General features: G+C 30.7%; 1 protein-coding gene across 4 annotated transcripts in view; it reads right to left on the reverse strand.

Annotated features, from left to right (window-relative positions):
- The window catches only part of LOC143056672 (uncharacterized), a 96,825-nt gene extending 83,248 nt beyond the window's left edge, over positions 1-13,577 (reverse strand). For 3 of the 4 annotated variants that reach the window (XM_076229829.1, XM_076229830.1, XM_076229827.1), the window contains exons 1-7: positions 13,510-13,577; positions 10,202-10,351; positions 4,526-4,748; positions 2,713-2,931; positions 1,727-1,940; positions 911-1,095; positions 526-651 (exon numbers count right to left, since the gene is read on the reverse strand). In XM_076229829.1, the coding sequence (XP_076085944.1) occupies positions 526-651; positions 911-1,095; positions 1,727-1,940; positions 2,713-2,931; positions 4,526-4,748; positions 10,202-10,263 (1,029 nt within the window). In that variant the 5' untranslated portion in view covers positions 10,264-10,351; positions 13,510-13,577. Of the gene's footprint in view, positions 1-525; positions 652-910; positions 1,096-1,726; positions 1,941-2,712; positions 2,932-4,525; positions 4,749-10,201; positions 10,352-13,466 lie in introns of all 4 variants that reach the window. The other variant, XM_076229828.1, reaches the window with a different exon arrangement.
- Positions 13,578-13,915: the final 338 nt, after the last annotated feature.

The raw sequence follows: 13,915 nt of genomic DNA on the forward strand, positions 1-13,915 counted from the left end.
CATAAGAAGACCAGGCCTTGCTGTCATAAAGCTTTCGAGTATGATAAGTGTACTAAGACTCAGAAATCAACCAATCAAAATCCAGGATTTGATGTATCCAGCACATATTTTGTACTCCAAGTATTGAGTAAAGTATTATGACTGAGGACCCTGGGCTCTCGGTCAAAACACTTTACTCAGAGTACAAAATTTATGCTTAAAATGGCTAACTGGTTTATTTCTGAGTACAATTAACATGCTCCAAAGTTTTAAGACCGCAATGCAAGACATTTGTTGGTCAGTTAAAACAGACAATTGATTCTATAAAATAGTACTGTAAATTCAGAAATTATTGCGTGCATTTATTATTGCTATTTTGTCATTTTAGACTTAAATGTGATTTTGATTTTTACAATTTTGAGAAAAATCCTGTTTAATTCCAAAATATGAGTTTAAATTATTGCATTTTCAACTCTGTCGCATTATTCGCAATAATAAAAACCTCACAATAATTTCTGAAGTTATAGTAACCTTCCTAAAACTTACCTTTGACAAGACTTGACAATATACAGAAAACAACCAAGAAACAATGTCATCCACAGATTTCTTCTCCTCTGGTTCATAAGTTACCATGACAACTGATCTCTTAGATACAAATCTATCGATCATTCCCTGTAGATAAAATAAAAGCACTTTTATAAACTATAAAAAGATTGATAAAAATGTTGTCCTTCATAGTAAAAATGTAGTTATTTCAAAACACATTTCATGTCTGGCAAATACTTTGGGGGGCCACTTCCTATATACAAGGTGAAAGGAGGGTAGTATACCTAACCTAATAATGACTTTACTGGTAAGCTAAAAAGCAAGCTAACCAAAGATATTAACTTTACCTTCACACTCAATGCAATCGGCTGTAGTCTTTACTAACCTCTTCAAATTCAATGATATTAGCTGTAATGTCTGTTTTGTCAAATTTAAATCCCTCTTTGAATGACACAGGTAAATTACTTGTCTCACTGGAAAACAATGGCATCATACTACTTGTAGAATTCTCTGGACGAATTACACAAACTTTAATTAAATTCTTATTGTCTGGCTTCTTGAAAGATGGTTCTGCAAAACAAAATGTAACACGTATTTGACAAAATTTTAAAACCACATCTTAAAACTTCATATATCTTTTGAATGTAAAGGACTTTTATGACATATTAGACAATTCAAGCAGACATGACATAAAACAATAGAAGTATTTAAAAAAAAAAAGCCCTCAACATTTTATACTGGATTTTGGACTATAGCAATAAAACTTGGAAAAGAGAAAGAGACCATTTGAAAGTACTCTGTAAATTTTCCAAAAGCACAGTTCTTTCTTCATGTACAATCTACCTACTTGAGATACTGCACTGCAGATTCATCTATTATTTATGGTACTAAAAATAGATTTTATTTGATTTTGTGGTGTCACTTTTAAGCACCACATTTGGGCTATTTCGTGACAGTCAGTTTTAATTGGAGGAGGAAGCCGAAGCGCCCGTCGAAAACCACCAACATTTGATAGGAAAACTGACAATCCAAGTAAATTAAGATTGCAGTGGTGTGCACCCGCACGAGCAGGTTTCAAAATCACAACCTCAGTGTTGAATAGCTAGTGAATACAGTAGTAACTACTTAGATCACTCAGCCACAGAGGCCCCTCTAAAATATAGAAGCATAAAGTAGAATATTAACACAAGGTGGTGAATACCTTTCATTTTATCTAAACCTCCATACTGTTGTACAAATCCTTCACTAGGAGAGACGAGTGGACATCCCGCTGTATCAACCTCTTTACCAACAATCTGGCTCGGTAGGATCATTACTCCTGTGGCAGTCAGATCTACAGACTTCAGGTCCCAACAGTTCTCTAACAAATTGTATACACCCGTCTCTGTCACTTTAATACATCCTGCTAACGAAACCTGTGGAAAAAATGTATGTAAAGATAGAAAAAAAACCTGTGGAAAAAATATATAAGGATAAACAGATGGTATTATGATTTATTGATGGTTTATAACACCACTTTCAGTACTATTGGCGATATCTTGGTGGTAAGTTTTGATTGGTGGAGAAAATCACCTGTATACTGTGGGTTGCAAGCATCTTTCACAAGTCAAAATTGAAATATCATTGATATACATGTACTTTAAAAAAATATCTTATGAATAAATGTTGTATAGTACTTTATATAACTGGTGGTGTTTAACGACCTACATTGGCTGGTAAGCCCTTGCATGGTCAGAACTTTACATCAAAAAGGCAGATATTCCTTGTAAAAAAAAAGTTAAAGTCAGTTACAATTTTCATATTGTAAAATTTAATAATAAAAAAAGTTCCAATGTGCCCTGTATTGCACATATTTTATTGTTTTTTTTTTAAACTTTCTAAGCATATGTTAGTGAAATGAAGCCTTGAGTGTTCTTACAATACAATTTTCAATTATATCAATATGTCCAAAGCCATGACTCTTTTAAATCTAGTTGATTACACTGATTTTCGAACTTGTCCAACACATTAATAATATAAATCTATAACAAAAGTTTATAAAAGTTTCATAAAAATTTGGCATGAAAATACACGAGACAATTTACATTGCAACTTTCCATACAATTAATATTTCAAAGGGTCATAACTCTCTTCAAAGCCTTATAGGATGCATTTGAAACCAAATTAAAACATTTGATATAATTTTACCTCCTTCAGTTTAGGAAAGCATTGTGACATCCATTTTATTCCAACGTCTGTCAGCTGATTACATCCAGTGAGAACAATTCCGATAACAAACTTGTATCCTGGTACATCATTCTTTTCAAGGAGGCAACCAAAAACAGCATCAGTCAAGTGTTCTAAACCAGTCCAGTTTAAACGGACTGGTTCATTTTCCTTTACATCTTTCAATTTATTATACAAATCCTGCAAAGAAATGCATAATTCAAGAGAATTTTAAACCTTTATTTATCTGTCCAATAAATATTTCTGAGTCCATAAAAAAAAACTTATTGTTATATATATATCTTGATTCCTTCTTTAAGGGCATACGATACAGTTTTGATCCTATATTGAAATTTTGATGAACATTTGCATATAGGCTATTTTTTACCTGATTAAACCAAATATGTAATAATTTAATTTTGGATGTAACACGTCTTCTGATTGGCTGATATTGTTTTGTTATCAGACCATAGACATAATTTAGTCATGTGACCCTGACGTCATCAACGTTTTTTCATGGTTTTCTGCGTTTTAGAATAAAATTAAGAATTAAATTATAAGAAATGACTGTAATATTTTTTCTGTCTATTCGAAATAACATAATAAATGTGGTGCACACTGTTTAATAACCCACTATGCGCGTTATTCAGTGTGCACCACATTTTTTATGCTTATTTCTTCATAGACAGAAAAATATTACAGTCTTTCCTTAAATAAAATATATACCTTCATGTGCTACTGTTTAAGTAAAATGAGGTAGAAATTTCAGATATTTGCACAAAATTTGGTTTTGTGGAATGTAGTTTTCCTTTCGACAGAAATACATAACTTTTTTATTTTAAAAGATAAACACAAGCTGTTTTTGTTAAATTTTCTGTAATTTCAGTTTTATAAAGATATTCTTTAAATTTATGCATTTTATTTTTACAGATAAATCATAGTTTTCAAATATTCATGAATGAAGAAAAAAACTTCATATTTTATGCTGTATATTTATCAAATTTTAAAAAAAATGCATTATTGACACTTTTTTGAAAATTGGTACAAATAATCTTCATCTGTAATTAAACCAAATGTCATTTTAAAAAAGTGGTGTCCATAAACTCTATTTCAAATTAAATCAGTTTGAATGATAAAAATAAGTCGAAAAATGCATCATTTCCCGATATATCACAGTTTGATGTCGCGAACATAAAATTTTACGTAAGCAAATTCATTACCTCCCTTGTAACTGTATCGTATGACCTTAAAGCATTTAAGTTTCTTGTGTTTGAAATAAACTGCAAAAAACAGCTAAAATTATATGTCATTAGATTTTTGAATTAATATTACCGGTAGATCATTTGCTCGTGAAGATTCTTTGCAAACTTAAAAATGTCCTTTTTTTACTTAATTGCTATTGCAGAAACATTTATATTATAACCCTGTAGAATATATGTTTCTGTTATAATGCGGTTTGGTTTTGCTCATTATCGATTATTGAAAGCTGTACAGTGACCTATAGTTGCTAAATTTTACATCATTTAGTCTCTTCAGGTCTCATTGCCAATCATACCAATTCTTCCTAAACGTCCAATGAAGTTCATGTTTTCTTTATGCTTGTATGCAGACTTTGTAAAAACCATGAAATGAAACATCAATGAAAAATACAATATTTTCCTAATCACAAAAATGTATGCCCTTGTAAAAAATGAATTATTTTCCTGTATAAACCTTTATTGAAAGGCCAGCCAATAAGTTCATCTAATAAATATCTGTAATAATCAAATAATTATTCCTGGTAACAGTTTTTTACCTCAACAAATGCTATGTAGTTAGTAGATAAGCTCTTCCATTTGAAAACTGTTTTCTCCAAAGTTTTGAGAGTCTTTTCTAATGATACAGATGATATTTTCTTTACAAGTTTTCCTTGGTTACTTGTATTAGCTGCAGTATAGTCATTTTCAATATTCTTCACAGATTTTAAAGCTTTCCCAAAACTCAGAACATTTTCACTGGAATTAGTGTTAGACAGGTCACTGAAAAGTAATATCAAAAACATACTTATTTTTTAACATGTGTTAGCTAAAATCACTCTAGACTAATTCAAAATACACCATTTCAACAAGCAAAACTCAGGTATAAGATTTTTTCCTTCTGCCCAATTTGTTACTAATAATTACTAGTCCACTTAAATTTGTAACCTTTTCTTTAGCTTTTCAACCTTTCAGCACTGAGCATTCTAGATGCAGTTTAATGTCAGGTGTATTGGTTTAGGTCAAGCTAGCAAATTTTGATTGGTAGCAGTTTTATAGAATTGAATGAGTTGCAACAGTGATCCATCTGAAAAACCTCCATTTTCAATCTCAAAAACAAAAGGTTGACCAGAAAAATTCCTCACCAATAGAAGTTGCAGTTTAACTTACATGTATAAATTTAAGCACTTTTTGTTTTAAATTTGTAATATTTTTCCCAAATTCAAAAACAATAATGTCAACTTATCATCCATAATGCTGCATTGGGAGATTTGTGTAATAAACAGATTATCATATTGGATTTGTCTAATCAAGTCAAAGGGAAGTAATTTCATTGATATGACAGGTCTGTGCAGTATTTAATTTTGGTTTAACCACGGGGGGATAACTTCTTATTATTGGGTAAACGGGGATGTGCCAAAAATATGGGTCATAATTTTGCGAGATTTTATATAAAAATTACCCTCCTTTTAAATGACATCCTATATATTAAAATGCATTTACGTTTGATAACTGTATATTGATTTGGGGTATGATCTACATATCATATATAAATATGCTATTGAGAATCTCACATTATTAATGGTCAAACGATGTCAATTCATATATAATAAACAGCTGCGCCATGAGCGCATGATACGCCCGACGTCTTGTGTGGAAGTTTTATGCAATACTCATAAATAGTTTCTGAGAAAGTTTTAAGCAATTACCATTTATTGCTTTTGAGACACGGCGGGACATGTGAAACCCCCCCCACCCTGTTTTTTTTTTACAAATATCACTAAAATCAAATTTTGAATCAAACCAAAAAGTATACAGATCTTTAGATTAATATAACAAAGAAGTGTGTACAGTTTCAAGCAATAATCATAAATTGTTTTTGAGATAAGGCGCGACATGTAAAAAAAATCCTCCCCTTTTTTTACAAAATACTCAATAACTCAAAAATAAAATTTTGAGTCATCACCAAAAAGTATACAGATCTTTAGATTAATATAACAAAGAAGTGTGTAAAGTTTTAAGCAATAATCATAAATCGTTTTTGAGATACGGCACGACATGTAAAAAACCCTCCCCCCTTTTTTACAAAATACTCAATAACTCAAAAATGAAATTTTGAATCATCACCAAAAAGTATACAGATATTAAGATTAATATAACTAAGAAGTGTGTAAAGTTTTAAGCAATAATCATAAATCGTTTTTGAGATACAGTGCGACATGTGAAAAAAAACACACCCCTGTTTTAGTTACAAAGTGCCGTAACTCAAAAAGTTTAAATCTTATTTTCGCCAAAAAGTATACAGATCATTTGACCATCATAAAAAACAACTATATTAAGTTTCATGAAATTTAGATAAGTCGTTCTCAAGTTACGGTGCGACATGTTTACGCCGGACAGACAGACGGACAGACGGACGGACGGACAGACAGACAGACAGACAGACGGACGGACGGACACCGGACATTTGTATACCATAATACGTCCCGTCAAAATTTTGACGTGCGTATAAAAACTTAATGGTAGCTGGTATATTTATAAATTATGAGTGATGATGAGTTAGTGCGTATATAAGCATGGGTCATATTTTAAATATTGTATATAAGTATAGGTCATTCTTTCTTGAATATTTATATAACTATAGGTACTGAATTTCAGTGAATGCTATATTAGAATGGGTACGTTTTTTGAGGCAAAAATGGCACACCCCTACCAAACAGATATCGAAGTTAACCCCCGTGGGTTTAACATTAAAACTTTTATTTGATGGAAGAAATTACACTTCAGGATAATATATATCCAATTTAAAACGGATAAATATCATTATTTTCCCTCTTTGCACCTCTGACCTTCTATTATTAAAGTCACATAGTTACGTTAGTTTTGATGACATTTTTTAGGCTCCAATTAGGGTGAAAAACATTTCCTGAATATATACTGCGTCCCTGTGTTGTAATATCCAATCACAAAACTCGACACATTCGTAATTCATAAATAAATATACAATATTGAGGTCAATGTCAGGAAAATATTAAACTTTTTTGTAAGAGACTGGGGAAGGGCGAGGTTCTTACTGAGCGGTTCCCCAGTTTTGCGCCATTAGTACAAAAAAGTTTATATTTTTAAAACATTGACCTAATATTGTTTTTATACTGCAACTTAAATTAATTATATGATAGCTTTTTTAATTGTAACACAAATGTCAAACTTATTTTAATCCCTTAATGGACGTCTGATTGTGGAAAGTCTTAGTGTTCCATGATGAAATTGACATTATACAAAATATAGCTATGTTACTATATTTAAGAATTGAATGCTTCTTTTTGTAACTTTATATTCGGGTGTAAACGTGTTGACCTAAGTACATTTTGTATTAATCGCGAAAGCAGCATTCTAAAATGTGCGCACAGTCAACGCTTTTACAACAATATGAAGTTACAAAAAGAAGCATTCAATACTTATAATTACATTTTTATCTATAGGATCATGAAAACACGATTTATATCAAGTTTTTATTTAATTTACATGTGCACTTTATTGTGTAATGAAGTTGCTGAAGGAATAACGTGAGATTGCAGTGTAGCCAATTAGAATAACGTATTATAATGAAACATACATCTAATGTAACATACATCTAATGTAATTATTAAGGAAATAATCACAACTAGTTGCAGTATAAATATTTATATTGATGTCATGACAAAGCTGTCACATACTGCCACCAGAATTTATTATGTAAGTAAAATTTAAAAGACCATCCACCTTTAAAGCTATGGGCATGTTCCTCAAGTAAGTATCAAACTACTAAAACCTTTTTCAAATAAATATTATCCAGTTGATGTGTTTTATAAGAAGAATATTTCACAAGTAATTTTTTCTAAAGGTTTTAATATATCTCATTTTATCATTCTTGTTTGAATGGTTTTGCATAATACACTAGTCATTTTTTGGGCCTTTACAGCTTGCTGTTCGGTTTGAGTCAAGGCTCTGTGTTGACCTTAAATGGTTTACTTTTAAATACTGTAACTTGGATGGACAGTTGTTTTGTTGGCACTCATACCAAATCTTCTAATACCTTTACACAAATAACTGGGTTTTTTTTCTCTACCAGGTCTGATGCAAGAAAAATATATATAAATCTCTATCTATTTTAGTTTTCAAAATAATAGACAAAAATTCAAAACAATCTTCGGAAAAATAGTCATTACAGGATACATCTTATTTCTGGTTTTTTTTTAAAATTGTAAATCAAATACAAAAATCATAAATTAAGATTCATTTTTAAAATTAACATTTTTTTTCATATATTTTTTATCATTTACATACTTTAAATGATGTTTTAATGAATCTGACAACGTTTAAAGGTTTCTTTAAAATAGTTAAGTGCAACCTCACAACCAATCTAATCACAACAGAACTTATTTGTCTTAAGAAAAATGAGATATAAAGAAAATAAATTCAATTTGCATAATAAATAATGGATACAAAAAAAAGAAAATCAAACAAATGCCATTTGCATAATAAATAATGGATACAAAAAAAGGAAAATGCATCATCAACCAAATGCAATTAAGTCATTAGAAGCTTATTTCAAGCAAAAACTAAAATTTTTCTCCACAGCTCTGAGAGACTTTTTAATGTTACTGACGATTTATTCTGTTCATCTATTCCTGGTATACTTGTTTCAGCTGAATTAGCTGCGTTATGTTCGAGTTGAATGTTTTTGAATGTATTCCAAGCTTTTCCAAAGCTCAGACCATTTTCACTAGAATCAGTGTCGGATCTGTGCATAAAAAATGTAAATTATGACTGCAAGATTATTTTTCTTTCATTAATAATGAAAACGCTTTTGAACAAGAAATGATTATTATAGAGAAAACATTAAACATGACCCCTCCATATTATCCAGTGTAACTAGCTCTTCAAATCTCATGCAAAAAAAAACACATTGTTACTCCTAAAACAATGTGCATGTAACTAGAAAAAATACTCAATTATCAACACATGTTTACAACTGATAAAGATAGTGGAAGAAAGTAATAAATAATGAGAAATCCAAAACAGACTTGTTGTTTGTTGATGTGGTTCATAAGTGTTTCTAGTTTTCTTGCTTTTATATAGATAATGAAGCGTTTATCATGTTTGTTTTCATGTTTGAATGGTTTTCCACTAGTGATTTTTAAGGGTCCTTAATGGCTTGCTGTTCAAAGTGAGGATCCATGTTTAATACCTTAATTTGAGCTATAATGGTTTACTTTTACAAATTAATACTTGGATGGAGACTTGTCTCATTAGCACTTATGCCACATCTTCTTATATCTATTGTTACTCCTAGAAACAATGTACATGCAACAATTAAGAAGAAAATATTCAATTATCAGCACATTTTTACAATAGGAGGAAGTATTAAATATTGAGGAAATTAATCCTAAACAGACATAAAGGGAAACTTTAAACAACCAACAATCAGTCATTCAGACATGTAGAGTAAGATCCTGTATTGTTGGCTATTCTTTTCACTTGCAAAGCTTAATAATTACTGAAACAGGTTCTTACCAACTTAATCAATTAGATAATACTTCATTTTGTATATTGCTATCATTACTTTATATTATTAAGCAGTTAGCAATGAAACATTAGACATGGAAACATTAATGTTATTACTGATGCCATATGTGGTATGGATTTTCCCCTCATTGTTAAAGGCTGTAATTTGTAAACTATAGTTGTTCATTTCTATGTCATTTGGTGTGTTAAGGAGAGTTGTCTCATTGGCAATCATACCACATCTTCTTATTTTCATATACATGAATGGATGAATAAAACAATTAATTTACTATGTATGCAAGGTACCCAGAATCATGCGGTAGTATAGAATTAAGGGCAGTCATTTCTGAAAAAAAGAACTGGTATATTGACTGATAAGCCAACCTGAGGTCTCTATTGTTCTTTTAGAAATACCTAAAAAAGAGTATATATAATCTGCCATCTGCCATTTGGCCCAGTATTTGTTACAATATTTAACTGTTTAAAGTGTGTCTTAAAAGTAAAAGTTTTATACAACACATAACATTTGCATGATTTGTAATATAATTCCCTTGGTCACAGACAAACCCCAGGAAATTAATATCTAAATATATATCCTAATGTATGTTAAAAACATTATTGAATAGATGTAGGGTAAATGTAAATGACACAGTCACAAAACTTACATTATGGGATATAAATCTACTTACACATTTCCAAATTTACCAAAAGCTTTCCCTCCTTTTTTCTTCCCACCAAACTTCTTTGACATTTTCTCTATTTCTTCTTCTTTATTTCAAAATAATTTGCTGTATAATCAGTTCATTTCAATGCTTTACAGATTCTTCACATTTGTATTCCTGAAAGTATACAAAAAAACAATGTTAGACTTTAAAAGTGGTTAAATAGCTTAAAACAAGAATATGTTTACGATTTCATTCTTCATAAACATGATAAAGACTACACCTAAACCAAAGTAATGAAAGAAGACAAGTGTGCTCTCACTCAGTCGAGAGTTTCAAACCCAATCTCCAACACTGTCATACCTGCCAACTGTCACTATTTGCGGGGGATTTTCCCCATGGAGGCTCCCAAATGGAAATTTGTAGAGCAATTTTGTCCACAATTTTAAAGAAAACAATTAATTTTACAATGGCTATGAGCTTGTTTAAAGCATGAAGAAGCCAAAAAAACAGCATTAAAGTATATTTGTAGGCCTCCTTGAAGGTTTTGTTGGACTATTAATCATCTTGCACGTAAAACCCTATGGGCATTTTGAAAAGTTGGCAGGTATGAACTGTTAATAGGTGCTCTCTGTTGATCTCAGGTCAAATAAAAGCCAGAACTGGTAACTTCGATGTAACAATACACTGATACAGATGGGACACATTTCTCTATCACATTTATAGACCTGTTCATTAAAAACTGCAAAATTCAGAAAAATGAAAAAACATTAATTTAGCATACATTTTAAATAAATATGTTTCAAGATTTAACTTCATGATAAATTACCTTAAACCAAACCTTTTACTCAATATGGGCCTGGGATGGAAGTAAAAGAATTCAAGCATCAACACATTGTAATTATTAGAAACAGAGATGGCCTATACATATAATTTCAGTTTGTGTTCCTTCAACATGTTCAAATTATGAACTTTTGTATGTTGGGTTGATGTTCAAAATGATGTTTAGACGAGTTGTATATACAGAATGTACACAGCCATGTATTGATGGTGATCCAATGGATAAATCTGTTATAGAGTTGTCACTGGTTGAGACGTACTTATAAATATAATTATTTCTGTGACTGTTTCTTACATTAATTTGTAGGATCCTTTGCTATAGATAATTTAGCTGATCTGTAAAAATAACATCTCCGTGCCATATATATCATGTACTGTAGTACGACACTGGATTAAAACTAACGTGGAAAGGTAACACCTGGGCACCAAAAGCTTCATTTTTTATGAAGCCCAGGTGGTCGTGTGGTCTAGCGGGACGGCTACAGTGCAGGCGATTTTGTGTCACAATATCTCAGTAGCATGGGTTCGAATCCTGGTGAGGGAAGAACAAAAAATTCGTGAAAGCAAATTTACAGATCTAACATTGTTGGGTTGATGTTTAGACGAGTTGTATCTATCCATCTATATATATATATATAATTTTATATATAACCAATTTATTATAGATAAAATTGAGAATGCAAAAGGGGAATGGTGTCAGCATGTTTTTAGAATTCTTATATTTCAGTATTTTGTTAAGATATTAAATGATAGCTTTAGGAATCATTTACTTGATAAATTCTTAATATAAATTTTCACAATATTATAAAGTTATTTATTATTTAATCCCCTGAGGGTTAAATGACATCTAGAATTAAGGATTTGGGAAGTGTTAGTTACATTTGTAGTGTGACAATGTAGTACAAAGGTTTTTTTTACTTATAGTATTTAATTTCAATTATATTATGAAAATAGATAAATTAGTATTATTATGTAAAGTAAAGATATTGAGTATATTATGTATTGACCTAGGTTAAAGACAATTAATGAAAGACTTATTTCACAAAAGTAGAGTTAGACAAAAAAGTCTGTGGTCAAATCGGAAGGTTTTCAGTAATTAAAAGAATTGTTCTTATAGCACATCTTTGGCCTACGTGTGTTTAATTCTTTAATATCTGTTTATAGATGAATATGTAAAGCAAAATATTGTCCTATGAAATATTGTCCACCAAGACAATATTTCATGACCATGTATCGTGAAATATTGTCCTTATCTATGAAAAAATATCCAACGAAGGACAATTTTTCATTGTGAAATTACATCTGTATAAAGACAATATTTGACAGCTGAATACTATGAAAAGCTGTCCTAATAAAGGGAGGTAATATTTTGTTGTATTGAGACAATATTTCATAGACAGATTGTCATGAAACTTTGTCTCATGAAGGGGAGGTTATCAGCATAATATCATGTTGGATTATGATATCATAAAAGTGTAAAATTTGATTGACAATAACAAATAAACACAAATTAATAACATGATACAGGTAAAAATAGAAAACTACTTTTGATTATAAATGGTAAGGAATTATACTTTCAAATTTCTTAGTCAAAAAGTTGTATCGGAAAGTATTTCTGAAAATCAATAAAGACTAATACATGTAATAGTATACTAAATAAATCAGAAGAAATGCTAAGTCATTTTGTTTACAAAATAATGAAATTAATTCCAAATGTTTTGATTAGAAGTGTTCTCCCCTGGACCTTTTAGCATCAAGGTAATGTGATACTACAATCTTAAATGTGATGCTATCTGAAGTGGTTTTCTTATAAATTATGTTATGGATGTGATGCTATAATTTTTAGAAACAAGATGTTATTTCAATTTCCCCTGTTTACCAGGATGCTAAATGAAATATTTGGGGAAAACACTGACAAGAAAACAAATGATGTTACAAAAAACCTTGAAGTTCATGAATGTTAAACTTGATAGAGATACCAAAACTTGCTTTATAAAATGATTTCACTTTCAGTAATATAAATTTTGAAATGTGCATGCTGCATGCTTGTGTAAGGTTTTTAATTTGAAATAATTTGATTGAGTATTGTTTTCATGGGTGACGGATAATAGTATTTCATAGTGAACATATTGTCCTCCGTCAAATATTGTCTGTTGGACAAAATTTAATAAAAAAAATACTGACCATGGACACTACTTCATAGTGTAATACTATTGTCATTATCAGGACAGAATTTCATGGTGAAATATTGTCCATTTGGAGGTGACAAAATTTCATAAGGCTAACTGTATACATATCACAGGCACTACGTTGATAGTTGGCCTTCCAATGGATAGAAACAAGTGCCTGTGATACATGTTACATAACACTTACAGGAAGCATGCATTTCGTGTTTACTTTACATGTTCAATATATGACAGTGGTTTAAAAAGTTTATATAGATGTTAAATACCTCACAAACCCAGTATGTTGCATGTCTTGTAATTAATTATTACCTATTTAACATAATATTCGACTATTGTTTTTATTCGTTTGGGTTGTTGGTAAGATAAACTACAATAAGCTCCGGAATAAAACCGGTAATATTTCCGGAATAGCTGTTGTATTAGAAAAAAAGAAACTAAATTTACCATTTGAGCGTGATTTAGATTACAACTTTCTGTTAACACCACAAATAAAAACAAATCGTCAAAAAATAAGCAAAACTAAGTAAAAAAAAAAAGACTCCGTTAAATAATTATTGGTGCTGAAAGCTCATTACACTGATGGATCCACTGCGGAGTGGGGGCCCAATGACTGCCTAAGAGGGGTCCGCTCCAGTCTCGCTTCAGTGATTCCCTATATAAGCTCCCTGGGCCCCCTTAATCCGCCTCTGCATTATGTTCGGTTTAGTGTGCGGGT

The sequence above is a fragment of the Mytilus galloprovincialis genome, chromosome 13 (assembly GCF_965363235.1).
Source record: "Mytilus galloprovincialis chromosome 13, xbMytGall1.hap1.1, whole genome shotgun sequence".
NCBI classification, from domain to species: Eukaryota; Metazoa; Mollusca; class Bivalvia; order Mytilida; family Mytilidae; genus Mytilus; species Mytilus galloprovincialis.